Consider the following 16,007-nt stretch of genomic DNA (forward strand, 5'->3'; position numbering starts at 1 on the left):
TATCACCCCAACCTCTGCCCCAGGTCATAACCCCCTTCAACCCAAAATTCCTACAACCCCCTCCTGCACCCCCAAATTCCTCTACCCCAGTCCCTGCACCCCTTTCTGCAAAGCCTGCACGGTTCACCGCCAGGCCGCTCCCCTCCCGCAGCCGCCCCCATAACCCCCCCCTGTCCCCGCCCTTGAGGGCTCCTGCCTGCTTATCCCGGCCCTGCCCAAGGCCACCCGGCGCTCTCATCCTAACAGGCGCCCACTCCCACTGCAGCGCAGCTGAAGCGCCTTGCGCCACCCTCTCAATCCGCAGGCCTTGCCCAGTCCTGAGCTCCGCTCCTGCACCCCTTGAACCCATTTTCTTGCACATACTCCATCGGTACGCCGCCTGCCCATCCCAATAGAGGACGTGTCGAGTTGCGGGAGCGAGGATGAGCAAGGGGCCAATGGAATGATGGGGAGGTCAGGCAGAGAGTGGCTGGGATTGCCCAGTGGGGTGGCGGCCTAGAGAAGAGCAGGGCAAGTCGGTGTTCGGTTTTGCTGCATTAGAAAAGTTGTGCATCCTACCTAGGATGAATTAATTAGTTGCGTGTGGGAAGAGCCTCCAAGGGGAACTGTACACAGGTTTTGTCTGTCTCGCTTATTAGTCTCTCAGTTAGAGTCCTTCATATTCCTTCTTGTTACAGCTAGTTATTAACGAAACCCTTAATTTTTCAGCCTCTACTATGATCTTGTCTAAGGATTTGAAATGCAAGGGGGTCTGGGTTCTACTGGCATAATAGTGTTGAAACCATGTCCTTTTTGCAACGGGAAAGGAAAACTGCTAGTGTTCCAAATTAAACCTTCTGATCGCAGATTTTCTCAATAAAACACTAGTGTCAAAATACCAGATGTCCACACTTCTGTCTTTGGCGCTATGGGAAGCTTCCAGAGGTAAAGAATAAAACCGGACAACCTAGTGGCCAATTTTTATTTGTACCAAAACTAAATTGGAAATGAGCACATGGAGGGCGGGGGACATGCTTAAAGCATTAAGATTCTCAATCAAGTGTTATTAACAGAGGCCACAGCCGCGGGAAAAATATTGTTCGATTGGGCGGTCATTGTTCTTAGTTGAGCCCTTTTCCTCTAGGGGAGCCCTGGTTTATTAGGCCAGCAAGGAGGGTTGGATGAGAGAACTCGCACAGTCTCTGTTCAGCCTCGCTGTCGACGGTGGCGGAGAATAGAGAAGGCGGGCCAACCAGTTGACTTTCTCCTCCTTCCAGTGAGAGATGCTTCTGCAGTGCTGGTTTGGCCGTATTTATACTTGGTTGTGGGACCGTGCCCCACCCTCTTCCTCCAGGTTTCCAGGCCAATGGGACCCTAATACTGGCCCCATGGTATCCATGGCACGTTAAATTAGAAATCAGGAGATGGAGGTGCAGTAACGTTGCTCAGCCAAACAAGGCAGCAACATTGTGACTTTGCGTGAACACAACAAAGCTATGTGAAAAGAGGTATGTCTACTAGGCCGCATCACAAAGAGGATACGAGGCGGGAAAGAAAAAACAAAGTATGGGAAAGGCGGCAACAAGGAGAAAGGGATTTTTTAAAAGTGGTAATAATCACAATGGAGGATTGTGATACCTAGCTTCTAAGAGATAACAACGCTGATTTTATTTTCTAGACAGGAAGACAGTCATTGTTTATTGTGTGGGCACTACCATGGGGGCAACAGCACGATGAAGGAATGAAACATTAACTTTGACGATCTTTTTTTAGGTTCTTGCTAAATTTGGTCCCAGAACAGGATTTGGGTCATTAGGTAACACAATAAATGGGAGCCATCATATTATGATAGTGTGCCGTTTGGGATGGCCTTTTGACAACAGGCCTGAAAGCTCGCAAAGACCATAAATACGTGGCGGGCATCTTTTCCTAGATCCCGGTGCCACTTCCCCCACCAGCTCTCCTTGCTTTTCCCTTCTTCACCCTTACTTAGGGTCTTACTTTTAACGACTGTTGCAGATCATGCTCTCAGTAACCAGCAAAATTCTTCTGCGGCGCGGCGAGGTTCGCTCTCTCGCGCTCCTTTCGTCCTGAGGTGAGAGTGGGTGAAAATAGCCCTTTATCAAGTATCAGCAGCCAGGCCTTAATTTAGAGTCAAGTCGGTTCACATTAAGTACTGATGGCACTCACTGACTCTTGTCTATGCGGCGCGCGGTGTTAATTAGAGTCAGGTTGGTTCTCATTAGCCGGAGCAGCCTGGTGCTCTGGTCAGTCAGAGGAACGATCGGGTTAACTCCAAGTTGGCCAGTATTATGGGCTGCGCGCTGGGGCTCGCTGCGTGATGTGGTTGCCTGTATCCCAACTGGAACCGGGTCTATCACAGTAGCGTGATGTGTGATATTGCATGCTCACATATGTATCTTGACTGGAGTCCGTGTAGAGCGTGAAAGAGAGGTTTGGGTTATACAGAACAACTGTTAAGTATGCCTGTGCTTCTAACTTGATCCTATCATTTAAAATTATTGTAAACTACGATTAAAAAATACAAGATCACAAGTCAGAGATCAGAATTAAAAAACAAAAATGCTGCAGAGAAAAAGATAGAGAGAGACTTTTATGGAGGGTGGAGTTGGCCGGAGTTGATGAGATGAAGGACAGATCAGACATAAGAAGAAATTAAGAATGTGCTGTACCGTCAACCATCAAAGTCCATCTAGCCCAGTATCTGTCTACAACAGTGGCCTGCTAGTGCCCCAGAGGGAGTGAAGCTAACAGGCAATGATCAAGTGATCCCTCTCCTGCCTCCATCTCCATCCTTGATGAACAGAGGTAGGGACACCTTCTTTACCCTCTGGCTAATAGCCATTTATGGACTTAGCCACCATGAATTTATCCAGTTCTCTTTTAAACATTGTTATATCCAGCCTTTCACAACCTCCTCAGGTAAGGAGTTCACAAGTTGACTGTGTGCTGTGTGTGAAGACTTCCTTTTACTTTGTTTTAACCTTGCTACCTTTATTCTTACATTGGTGACCCCCTATTTCTTTGATTATGGGATAGTAAAATAAAACTAATATATCATATATACACATATATAACCAACATAGCCCGTGGAGTGTTGTATACCTATAGTCAGGTAGTCCCCACCTTAGTTCTCTTTTCCAAGTGAAGGGTCTAGCCTCTTTAGTATCTTCTGTATGGGACCCTCCCTCCAACTCCCGTATCATTTTAGTTGCCCTTTTTGAACCTTTTTAGTGCTAGAATATCTTTCTTTGAGGTGAGAGCACATGTCTGTACACAGTCTTCCAGATTGAGGTACCATGGATTTATTACGGGGCAAATATATATTCTCAGTCTTATTCTCTATACCCGCTTTTTGATGATTCTCTACATCCTGTTTGCTTTTTGATGCCTCTGCGCACTGCGTGGGACATCTTCAGAGAACCGTATCCACGATGACTCGCGCAATGATCTTTTTTCTACTAGTTGTTATGCTAATATAGCCCTCATCATATTGTATATATAGTTGGGGTTATTTTTTCCAATGTGCATTACTTTACATTTATCCACATTACATTTCATTTGCCATTTTGTTGCCCAATCACGTTTGTGAGATCTTTTTGAAGTTCTTCACAATCTGCTTTGGTCTTAACTATCTTGAGTAGTTTAGTATCATCTGCAAACTTTGCCACCTCATTGTTTACCCTTTTCTCCAGATCATTTATGACAAGGATCATTGGTAAGTAGAATCCAAAGCACTAAACTGCTTATTTTAATTCTTTTAGAGCCTCAAGGATAACCAAACTACTCTCCTTCCTTCCTCCTTAAAGACACTGATCGATGTCAAGTTGCAGTCCCTGATGGTGGAAAATCCACCTACAGCAGGGATGCAAGCCACATATGTGGCCTGCATCTACCACTCCTCTTGGGGTAAAAGCAGTAAGGGCCAGTACAGCATTCTCCAGGGCAATCTCTTCCATTAACACTCCAATAGAACCCCAGACTGGACTGCCCTAGCAGAAATGATGGCAGTACAGCTGCTTTTCTTGTCCAGGGTTGAACTCCTGTGGGGTGGATCAGGAAACTGCATACATACACCATACATGCAAAATGCATACATACACCATAACCTTGAGCTAACGGGTGAATCAATTTTTCCGTTCGATTCTGTGATATTTCATTGGCATAACAAGCTGGACAAGAGTTGCCAAAGAGTACAAAAAAGGCGTACTCAGAGGTAAACACAACCTACCCACAATAGGATTACATCCTGTTATTGGGGGTCAATTCCATGTCTATTCCTCATCACTGATCTGAAGGCAGTTTGCTCACTCTCCCCTATGCATGGGTAGTCAACAGATGGAAGCAAATATTTCTGCTGAAACATTTGAAATTTATTCTTGACACTGTATTTTAAACAGACCGATTAGTTACCTTTATTATTTTACACTTCATAGCACACACTGTTTTGCTCTGTGTCATTGTTGCATGACATTCCATTTGGCACACGGTTTATTTTTAGCCATAGACTATCAAAGTATTTTTCAGTAGGACTGTCGCTGCACTTGAACAAGGAATCATTACTGCAGGAACTTTACTGAAACAAAGAAGAAATATTGAACAAATGGGGAATTATAAATCTAGACCAACCCAAACTTGCACTGGTAATTAATGTTGCTTCTTCAAATGCAATATGATAGAAATCCATCAACCAGCAGCAAATGTAGCTTTAGCAAATTTACTCATTTGCTAATTTACTCTTGAGTTCAAGGATAAGGTATTGTATTGCTCTGAATCTATGTGAAAATTGGCTTGACACAAATCACATACAGTATCTATGAAAGAAAAAGAGGAAGAAAAGCCAGCAAATTTATTCAGACCATTAAATTAGATTCTTTTGTTGATTTAATTAGTATTTAATTAGAACATTACAAAATTTAGAACTATTTTTATTCTGTACTTCTATACTGCTAAAACTTAGATATTTAGAACTAACAAATACAACCTCCTTATAAGCTTAGCTTTTCACTATTAAAATGAAAAGAGTTTTCCAGAAAGATTGATATATCTAATATGTATGTCTAGCATAGGTATGTGTGTGTGTGTATATATTGTTTTACACAAGGAAAAAACTCCTAACTCTCTTTGTATAATACATATAATATCATTTAAACTGAAAATATCCATAATTTAAAATGCAAGTATCATTTGGTAAATTTGATAGTGGAGTTGTTTTGATAACTGGGAGACTGTGATCTGTGTGCTAGTTTTTTATAGGGCATGAAGTATATTGTGAATCATATTTGCTTTTTCTTGTTAGATGAATGGAAGAAGAAAGTTAGTGAATCATACGCTATAATCTTAGAAAGATTAGAAGATGACCTGCAGATCAAAGAAAAGGAGTTCACAGAACTGAAACATGTCTTTAGGTAATTATTCTGGAAACTTGTTTGTTATATTTCGAAACAATAATTAGCTTTTAAATGTTGGTGTGGTTGGAAATGTTTTCATATATGTGTCAATGAGTGTTGCAATTATGGATAGTCTATATCTGCATTCTATTTATATCTGCTATCTGTTTTTAGGAGTAAGTCCTTATAATTCTGGGGCAGTGTCCTATATCCTAGTACCAAGATTAATGGCTGCTTATTACTGGAACTGGGTGAATAGTGCCAAAATTTTACTGCAAATGTGTTTGAATTTTTTAAGGAATTTGCTTTAGCGGTGTACATACCTCCTTTTGTTCATTCTCCAAAAATACTTTGGCAAACAAGTCTACTGGCAGGCATATTTGCAGATTTTTACACAAAGATGCAGGCAGAATAGTTGCTGAAAGTAATTTCAAATTCCTAATTGTAGTCACTTTGTCAGGACACCTGGTTCTAAAACTCCTATTCATCCAATAAGATAACATATTGTTATGGGTCAGGCATGACCACTGCTTAACATTCAGAATAAATGTAAAGAAACCATTGTAATCAGGGCTGAAACAAATAGAATAGACGGGAAGAGACCTTGAGAGGTCTTCTAGTCCAGTCCCCTGCACTTAAGGCAGGACTAAGTATTCTCTAGATCAGTGCTTCTCAAAGCCAGTCCACCTCTTGTTCAGGGAAAGCCCCTGGTGGTCCAGATCAGTTTGTTTACCGGACGCGTCCACAGGTTCAGCCTATCGCGGCTCCCACTGGCCGCAGTTCACCACTCCAGGCCAATGGGGGCTGCAGGAAGAGTGGCCAGCACATCCCTTGGCCCACACCGCTTCCTGCAGCTCCCGTTGATCTGGAGCGGCGAGTTGTGATCAGCTGAACCTGCAGACGCGGCAGGTAAACAAAACGGCCCAGACCTCCAGGGGCTTTCCCTGAACAAGCGGCGGCCCAACTTTGAGAAGCACTGATCTAGAACATCCCTGGCATGTTTGTCTAGTCTGCTCTTAAAAATCTCCAAGGACAGAGATTCCACAACATCCTTAGGCAATTTATTCCAGTGCTTAACTAACCTGATGGGAAGTTTTTTCCTAATGTCCAGCCTAAACCACCCTTGTTGCAATTTAAGCCCATTGCTTCTTGTCCTCTCCTCAGAAGTTAATGAGAACAATTTTTCTCCCTCTTCCTTGTAACCACCTTTTATGTACACCTCTACCCCGATATAACGCTGTCCTTGGGAGCCAAAAAATCTTATCGAGTTATAGGTGAAACTGCGTTATATCGAACTTGCTTTGATCTGCTGGAGTGCTGTTTTACTGCGTTATATCCAAATTCGTGTTATATCGGGTCACATTATATTCGGGTAGAAGTTTACTTGAAATAACAGTAGCCCACAAAATACAGACACATGGAAAAGCAGAGTAAAAGTTGAATCATGTGGGGGTTTCCAAATGCAGGGGCTGGGGCAGCTAAAAGCAACTAGAGAAAGCCAAGAAGGTTCATAACATAGTCCAGAGAAAAAGCTTTTTGGGAAGAGAGTACCAGGTGGCAAGGCAGGCTTGGATCAGCAAACAAAGGAAGTTTCTCCTGCTGTTTGTTTTCTTCTGTGTTCAGGGAAAGGGGACTTTGAATAGAAAACTTACATAAAAGAAATACCTATTGTCAATTTCTCCTAACTGGAACAAGCTACAAGACCCTGAATTTTCCACTAGCCATAGGTTAAAAGGGATAATAGAACCATATGAGCTATGTGTCCATTCAAGGCAGCTCGAATAACGAATGCACTCAACAAGGAGCTTGTGCATGAGTTAATTTGCAGAAACTATCTAGTAAATAATTTCAAACATCAAATGCACTTGAGACAATAATGTGTTCTGTTGCCTGACATTTAACAAATAAAAAAGACAAAATTGATCAGCTAACTTATTCATAATAATTATTCACTCAGCTATGTTAATTACCATTGTTTGAACCCCCAATTTGAAATGAAGATTGTTGATTATATTGGGCTGGATCCTGCAAAGTACTGAGCATTCTGGCTCTGAGCCAACAAAGCACTTAAGTACATGCTTAATTTTAAGCATGCAAGTACCCCATTGACTTAACTTTAAAGTGTGTACTTAAATGTTTTGCTAGAATGCTCAACACTTTGAAGCATTGAGTCCACTGAGCTGCAGTAGAAAGTGTATTTTTGACTCTCAATTAGGTAAAAGAGAAGAAAATAACTCATTATGTGGCTAACTGGCCACTTTGTCCTGAAACCAAGTGTAGGACCACTAAATGTGTCAATGAACCTTCTTTTGTTAAGTGGGGAATGCTATTAATTCCCACTGAAGCCAAGGAGAATTACTGATACTTAGCACATTGCAGAGTTGGGCCCTCTGTTACTGACATCTGAAAAGTGGAGTTTTGACTTTTAATCAAGGTTGAAATATCTATCGACAGGTTCAGCTTTCCCATCCACCCTGGGTCACTGGAATTGGTCAGTCTTCTATGTGAATCTAAAATCAGAATCTGGTATGAAGACTATAGTTTTTGTCCAAGATTAATAGTAATGGCATAATTATTCTGTGTGGCTCTGTCACTTCTGAGGAGACATTAAATGAGCCTGGTAGAATACTCCCACATAAGAGAAAATCTTTTGTTCAGTGAGGAAGAAAAGTAATTTTGAGAAACTGGTTAGAGGCCAGGGAGAAGTTGGTTATCAGATTGCTGGAGAAGAAATATGGAGTGGCAAGTTTTGTGCACTCTGCTAGTACATTTTTCTTCATAACATACCACTTGCAGAAGATTTTTGAAAAAGCGTTCTCTTTCCTGTGCTCAGACTTGGTGGCTAAAAGGAAGGTAAGGCTAAATGCAGTTTCCCAAAAACAATGTCAAAATTATGGTGGCATGTATTTGCATCTGTGTAGATTTTTAATCTTGTGTGTGAAATTTCACTTTATGTGACATGCTTTGCAAAGAAACAGCCTCCAAAAGCCAGAAACATGTAGCTTTATTATATAAATAAAGAGTTCACAATTCACACTGTTCATCTGTTCACACTGATGTTCTTGATATTATCACATATGCCCTCTGCTGTCAGTCTACTATTGCACAACTTGTTACAGGGTATGCTTTGGATTGTCACATGCCAAAAATGGTGATGGTCATGTTTATTGTTTGTATTATGTCAGTGTCTAGAGGCCACAACAAACTTCAGATAGACATTGTGTTAGGCTCTGTACAAGCACAAGGGGGAGAAAGTAAATTCTTCATGGCAGGTACTGTCTAAATAATTGAGGCAGACAAAGGATAGAAGAAAATATGTATCATCTCCATTTTGCAGCTGTGGTATCTGGGCACAGGATGATATAATGACTTGCCCAAGGTCACACCAGCTATCTGTTGCAAAGCTGGCAACTGAACCCAGATCACCTAAATGTCAGTGCAGTGTCTTAACCTCAGTCGATCCTTTTCCGAAGGGTAGTCGATCACAGTAACTTCCTGAAAGAGGGACTTATTTGTTCAGAAGTGGATTTGAAGCACACTCTGGGGAACTCAAATTTAGACTTTGTAACCACAAACTTCATCAAAATCTAAGACTAATGGAAATGGTTTTATGAATTTAAAAAAAATAAATACCAGAGAAGCCTTTTCAACACATAAACATTCCCTTACAGTGTTTGCAACTAAACCGTTGCTGTCAGAGTATGAGAACCACTAAGTGTAACTGAGTACAAATTGACTATAAACTAGAGAAACTGAAAATCTATTTTCCTCTTCCATGTTGAGAGAAAACGAAAATGTAAACAAATGGCCTAAGTGGTGAAACATTATTTTTTTAGTAATATATGAGGTCTTTTTAATAGGGAAGGGAATTTGATCTTTAAAAATATGTGAGTTTTGAACTTGACAGCATCCCCTTCAATGCTACCATTTGTTTTATGTCACTGAGCTCTAGAAGGGAGGGCCAGAGACATGATTTTCCAATATAATCATATTTGGATATTTTGAAACTCCTCTTAAAATTCAGCCATCAAGTGAATCAATCCATCTCTCAAATCATGCACCAAAATGTATTGAAACATAAATTCCAAGCATAGGGTTGTGGGTGGGAGGTAACATGTTAACGAAAAGGAGTTTTCCCCCAACCCCTGGAGTTTCTTTCCCACAATCATCCCTCAAGAAAAATCTGGAAGAATAGATGGGCCTTACGTCAGTATCATTAATCATGCTATGCCTGAGAGGACACGTATGGAGCTATAATATATTTGAAGAATGAATTTTCTTTATAGTGAGCAAAACATTTTGTTTTCCTTAGTAAAAAGTAAGTGGTAAATGAAGAACAGTCACTAAAGAAAAAAATGTGACTGTAATGTGTGGAAGAATTATTCCATATCAGAATAGTTTACATAAAGAAAATAGAAATAAGGCCAGCAAGCTCCCTGAATGCTTAATACCTGCCATCTAAGTGACAGATGTGGAAAGTTAGTCAAACTAACATATCCACAAACTAACACATGCAACTTTTCAGAAAGGAGTCTAGCTCTTGGTTTTATTAATGGGCTTTACATATTCATATGTATCAGTTCCACACCTCTTTTTTTCTTTTTTTTAACTAGAATATCATTCCTAATGGAATGGGCCTAAAGACCTGGATTTGAAAGCCTATTCTAAGTTAGTCACTGGAGCGTGTCCAGAATTTCTGTTTGGATGATTTTGTGATGGGAAATGCAATTTCCACAAAATTGAAATTTTCTGTGGAAAAATCTTGCTTATGATGAAATTTTCTGTTGGAAAACTTGAAATGAAATTTTGGGTTGTTTTTACCCGATCAGAATATTTTGTTTTGTTGAACTGACGCAAAGTGTTTCATTTCAAATCAGTTAAATAAAACACTAACTTGTATTTATTTGCCTATCAACAAATGCATTGGAGTTTGGGGCCCCATTCTCTTCTACGGGCTGAGCTCCTTGGAAGACTATATTTCCCATAATACAATGTGGATTTCCCTTTGACCAAGCAAGATGCATCACAGGAGTAACATGAATCGAGATTTGTCATGGGTGGTGTCCAGCCAGGGAGCCTGGCCCATAACACTGGTCTACAATTTTTAAGAAGTCGTCTACTTCAGAGATAAAATGTGGTATTTATTATGTATTTTGATGTGCTGAATTCAAATATGACAATTAAAACAACTGATTGGCTACTGTTTCTAAGATATTTAAGTTTTTACATTTTATGTCTATGTATATTGTGTAGATAGTAGAGTTTTAATCATAAATTGTAAACCTAGGTCTTTTCATGTGTTTATGGTTGCTTTACATGATAATATTTCACCTGTCCTGTTTATGTAACACTTTAAAAATCAGCAAAAGGGTTATATAAATAAAATTTATTATGAAACAAAAGGCAAAAAACTATTATGTACATAGTTTAGTCCTATTCAGTGTCTACTTGGCGCTTCTTGGCTTGTCTCTTGTATTCATTAAATGGAGCATCTCTTGTCACTGTCCAGCAATAGTCTGCAAGCATTGATGGGCTCCATTTGCCCTGATAGCGTTTCTCCATTGTTGCAATGTCCTGGTGAAATCGCTCGCCGTGCTCGTCGCTCACTGCTCCGCAGTTCGGTGGAAAAAAATCTAGATGAGAGTGCAAAAAATGTATCTTTAGTGACATGTTGCAACCAAGGCTTTTGTATGCCTTGAGGAGGTTTTCCACCAACAACCTGTAGTTGTCTGCCTTGCTGTTTCCGAGAAAATTTATTGCCACTAACTGGAAGGCTTTCCATGCCGTCTTTTCCTTGCCACGCAGTGCATGGTCAAATGCATCATCTTAAAGAAGTTCACGAATCTGAGGACCAACAAAGACACCTTCCTTTATCTTAGCTTCACTTAACCTTGGAAATTTTCCACGGAGGTACTTGAAAGCTGCTTGTGTTTTGTCAATGGCCTTGACAAAGTTCTTCATCAGACCCAGCTTGATGTGTAAGGGTGGTAACAAAATCTTCCTTGATTCAACAAGTGGTGGATGCTGAACACTTTTCCTCCCAGGCTCCAATGTCTGTCGGAGTGGCCAATCTTTCTTGATGTAGTGGGAATCTCTTGCACGACTATCCCATTCGCAGAGAAAACAGCAGTACTTTGTGTATCCAGTCTGCAGACCAAGCAAGAGAGCAACAACCTTCAAATCGCCACAAAGCTGCCACTGATGTTGGTCATAGTTTATGCACCTCAAAAGTTGTTTCATGTTGTCATAGGTTTCCTTCATATGGACTGCATGACCAACTGGAATTGATGGCAAAACATTGCCATTATGCAGCAAAACAGCTTTAAGACTCGTCTTCGATGAATCAATGAACAGTCTCCACTCATCTGGATCGTGAACGATGTTGAGGGCTGCCATCACACCATCGATGTTGTTGCAGGCTACAAGATCACCTTCCATGAAGAAGAATGGGACAAGATCCTTTTGACGGTCACGGAACATGGAAACCCTAACATCACCTGCCAGGAGATTCCACTGCTGTAGTCTGGAGCCCAACAGCTAGACTAGAGCCAATCAACAATTTTAAGCATCATTTTCGTTCTCAGTGACCCAGAATTAGTAAAGTTTGACTACATTTATTTCAGAAGCATTTTGGCTGTAGAGCAGTGTAACGGGACAAATGGGAGGCATGAGGTTTCTGAACTAAACTCCCATGAGGCAATGCACCACAATAGGAAAATGCAGTTTAATGCTGAACTGGCTTGAAACAAAGCATTTGAAGCAGCAAAGAGGCCTGTGGCACCTTATAGACTAACAGACGTTTTGGAGCATGAGCTTTCGTAGGTGAATAACCACTTCATCGGATGCATGTAGTGAAAATCTCCAGGGGCAGATATATATATGCAAGCAAGAAGCAGGCTAGAGGTAACAAGGTAGTTCCATAATATTCACCCACGAAAGCTCATGCTCCAAAACGTCTGTTAGTCTATAAGGTGCCACAGGATTCTTTGCTGCTTTTACAGATCCAGACTAACACGGCTATCCCTCTGATACTTGAAAGCATTTCAAATGACTTCAACAAACCAAACAAGAAAAATTTTGTTTTGAGGGTATGTTGAAATTTTTCATTTTGATCAAAATGTTTTGTTTTTGTTGAAAATGTTCAAACAAAATGTTTCAACATTTCCAAACTGAAATTTTTGGGAAATAAATTTTTGAAAATTTAAACTTCTCAACCCAATTTGGTGTGAAACTAAATGTGGAAATGTTGGAATTTCCCATGGGATGGAAATTCCAAATTTCACTCAGCTCTGCTGATGCCAAGCCCACTGTTCCCTCCTCCCACCCCCCAAAATTCTAAAGATGGAAAAATTCATTGCAAAAAGCCATCAGCCATGATGGTGCAAGTTTCTGGTTTAAAGGCTTTTGTCTGTATTTAAAATGAATAACTTATTAAAACAGGCCCGGGTTCTGAACTCATTTTAACAGTGGTTTTACATTTGGAGGGGGAATTGTATAACATTTAATAGACATCTATGGGACTTATGCACATGTTTAAAGTTAAACATGCTCAAGTGCTTTGCTGAATCAGGATGGATTTAAGCATGTCCAAATTTAGTTTGTATTTTGTGTTCTGCTGAACCAAGTCCATAGTGACTGATCCTAATCTCACTGAAGTCATTGGCAAAAAATTCTGTTGATATCAATGGGGCCTGAATTGTCCACACAGCAGTTTTCAAAGAGATGTAACTACTTTGAATTTTGAAGGAGTAGTAGTGAGATGATTTGCCCTATGAGGAGACTGGAAATTTTGGTTTTTGTCTAACATTTCTCTATCAGGGTTATTATTTAATTACCTGTAACTCAAAATCAGATTGATCAATTTCCTTCATACTTCGCAGAAACATTCTCCCTTGCTTCAAGAATAAATGTAGCACTTTCCGGGCCTTCTGGAATTATCCAAGCCAAGTTACAGTGGTTGTTTATTGAGGGCTTTTTAAGGGGAGGTGGGTATAACTGTAACTATGCAGAGGTTACTGCCTTTCCATAATATGTCATTAATCATGAGGGGGCAGGAATGGCCAGTGTAATTGTCTATTATACTATAAAATATATTGTACATGTTTATTTGCAAAGCATGAGGCAGCTTTAATTTACTCATTAATTTTATTGTCAATTTTTCTAGTTTTATTTTTATTAATGAATTTCCCTTTGACATGTGCTGTTCTGGAAAAGAGGTCACTTGAGCTGTACACGTGAAGAACAGAGCTTAAAGAATCATAAAAATACATAGACTAACATTTTTTAAAAGTATGTTCTGTATTTTTTGCAGAAAAAAGATGCAAGTTTCCAGTGTGAATGATGGATTCTGCTTTTAATGAGTCAGAATGGCTATTCATCCTTTTTGAGAGAGAGATTATTAGAAATCTATTCATAATAATTACTTCATTTTAATTAGTCACCTCACCAAGTTGCAAGCACCATAAAATCATTAGGCTATATTAAAACATAGCATGACATTCCAAAAATGTAGAGGAAAATTAAAAACTAAGCTGAACTTCCAAAGTCACAATAGATAAGTGGTGGTCAGTTGCCCGAGAACTTTATGTGCGATTACTCTAGAGAGGGCAAAAAGAAAGGAAATTGCATTTCTTTCTTAGAATGGATGTGGCTTATAGCTATATTTTAATTGCACACGCCAAAACCAGAAATATTTTAATAGAAATTAATGGAAAGTCTGAATGAAATAGTTCTAAAATTGATTTTAAAATATCACATTCCAATGCAATAAACCAAGCAGAAAAACAGGGCTATTTAATCACACAATTTGCTGCTGAACATTGTGGGGTCCATATCTTTGTTATTCACAAGAGTGAATAACTTTGATTGACATTAATGGTATTTTGGGGGAAGGAATTTATGTAAGAACTCTGTTTTCGCAGTACTTCTGCCCTGCCTGGACTCAGGCCATATCCTGGGTCCTCTCGCTTCTGCTTTTTCTCACCCTCTCAAGTCCTAGACATCCACAATATAGAGTCTTGTTACCTTCTCAAAGAAGAATATCAGGTTGGTGTGGCATAGTCTACCTTTTATAAAACCATATTGTATTTTGTCCCAATTACCATTGACCTCAATGTCCTTAACTGCTTTCTCCTTTCAAAAATTTTTCCAAGATCTTGCATACTACAGATGCCAAACTAACAGGCCTGTAGTTGCCTGGATCACCTCTATTCCCTTTCTTAAAGATAGGAACTATGTTAGCAATTCTCCAGTCATAGAGTACAACCCCTTAGTTTACAGATTCTTTAAAAAATTTTGCTAATGGGCTTGCAATTTCATATGCCGGTTCCTTTAATATTCTTGGATGAAGGTTATCTGGGCCCCCCAATTTAGTCCCATTAAGCTGGTTGAGTTTAACTTCTACTTTGGATGTGGTAATATCTACCTCTATGTCCTCATTCCCATTTGTTATCCTACCATTATCCCTAAGCTCCTCATTAAAGACTGAGGCAAAGTATTTGTTTAGATATTGGGCCATGCCTAGATTATCCTTAACCTCCACTCCATCCTCAGTGTTTAGCGGTCCCACTTCTTCTTTCTTTGTTTTCTTCTTATTTATATGGCTATAGAACCTTTTACTATTGGTTTAATTCCCCTTGCAAGGTCCAACTCTACATGGCTTTTGGCCTCTCTCACTTTATCCCTACATGTTCTGACCTCAGTAAGGTACTTTTTCTTGCTGATCACTCCCATCTTCCACTCCTTGTAGGCCTTCTGCTTTTTCTTAATCACTTCACTGAGATGTTTGCTCATCCAGCTTGGTCTACAACTCCTGCCCAGTTTTTTCCCCTTTTTTGGGATGCAGGCTTCTGATAGTTTCTGCAGCTTTGACTTGAAGTAATTCCAGGCCTCATCCACCTTTAGATCCTCAAGTTCTTCAGTCCAATCCACTTCCCTAACTAATTTCTTCCCAAGCACTATCTCAGGAGAGGCTCTAGTATCTTTCTTCCCCAATGTGATTTTTGTCTAGATCAGGGGTCGGCAACCTATGGCACGCGTGCCAAAGACGGCACGCGAGCCAATTTTTAGTGGCACGCTGGAGCCTGCCGGTACTCCAGCATGCCATTAAAAATCCTGCCCAACCCGGCTCGCTCTCCTCTGCCCTCCACTTCCCCCACGGGGGCAGGGAGCAGAAGCATAGCCGTGCGCATGGAGTGAGCAAATGGCCCCACTCTCCCGGCACGCCAAGCCGCGGGGTCCGCACTCCCAGGCTGAGCGCAGCAAGCTGCCGGCCCCTCCCCTCGCCTTCTCCTCTCCCCTGGAGCCCTGCTGCCGCACGCAGCGCTCTGGAGGCTGGGGCTGCGTGCTTCTGTGGGGCAGCGTTTGGCTCCACGGGGAGGCAGACACGCTCCCTGCTCAACTGGAGCCCTGGTGCTGCCGCGCGCAGCGCTCTGAAGGCCGGGGCTGTGCTGTCTCGTGGGGCAGCGTGTCTGGCTCTGCGTGGAGCCTCAAGGTAAAGGGTCCAGGGCTGAGGGAGTTGGATAAGGGGTGGGGGCAGTTAGGGGACAGGGAGCAGGGTTGATTGGATGGAGGGGGATGGGATCCCAGGAGGGGGCCTAGAGGCGGGGGGGTTGGATT

General features: G+C 41.0%; 1 protein-coding gene across 1 annotated transcript in view; it reads left to right on the forward strand.

Moving 5' to 3' along the window:
- Window positions 1-4,544: 4,544 nt before the first annotated feature.
- The window catches only part of TNNI3K (TNNI3 interacting kinase), a 171,155-nt gene continuing 159,692 nt past the window's right edge, over window positions 4,545-16,007 (forward strand). The window contains exons 1-2 of the mRNA XM_032782135.2: window positions 4,545-4,643; window positions 5,300-5,408. Of these exons, the coding sequence (XP_032638026.1) occupies window positions 4,604-4,643; window positions 5,300-5,408 (149 nt within the window). The 5' untranslated portion in view covers window positions 4,545-4,603. The remainder of the gene's footprint in view (window positions 4,644-5,299; window positions 5,409-16,007) is intronic.

This window comes from Chelonoidis abingdonii, chromosome 7, assembly GCF_003597395.2.
Source record: "Chelonoidis abingdonii isolate Lonesome George chromosome 7, CheloAbing_2.0, whole genome shotgun sequence".
Lineage (NCBI taxonomy): Eukaryota > Metazoa > Chordata > Testudines > Testudinidae > Chelonoidis > Chelonoidis abingdonii.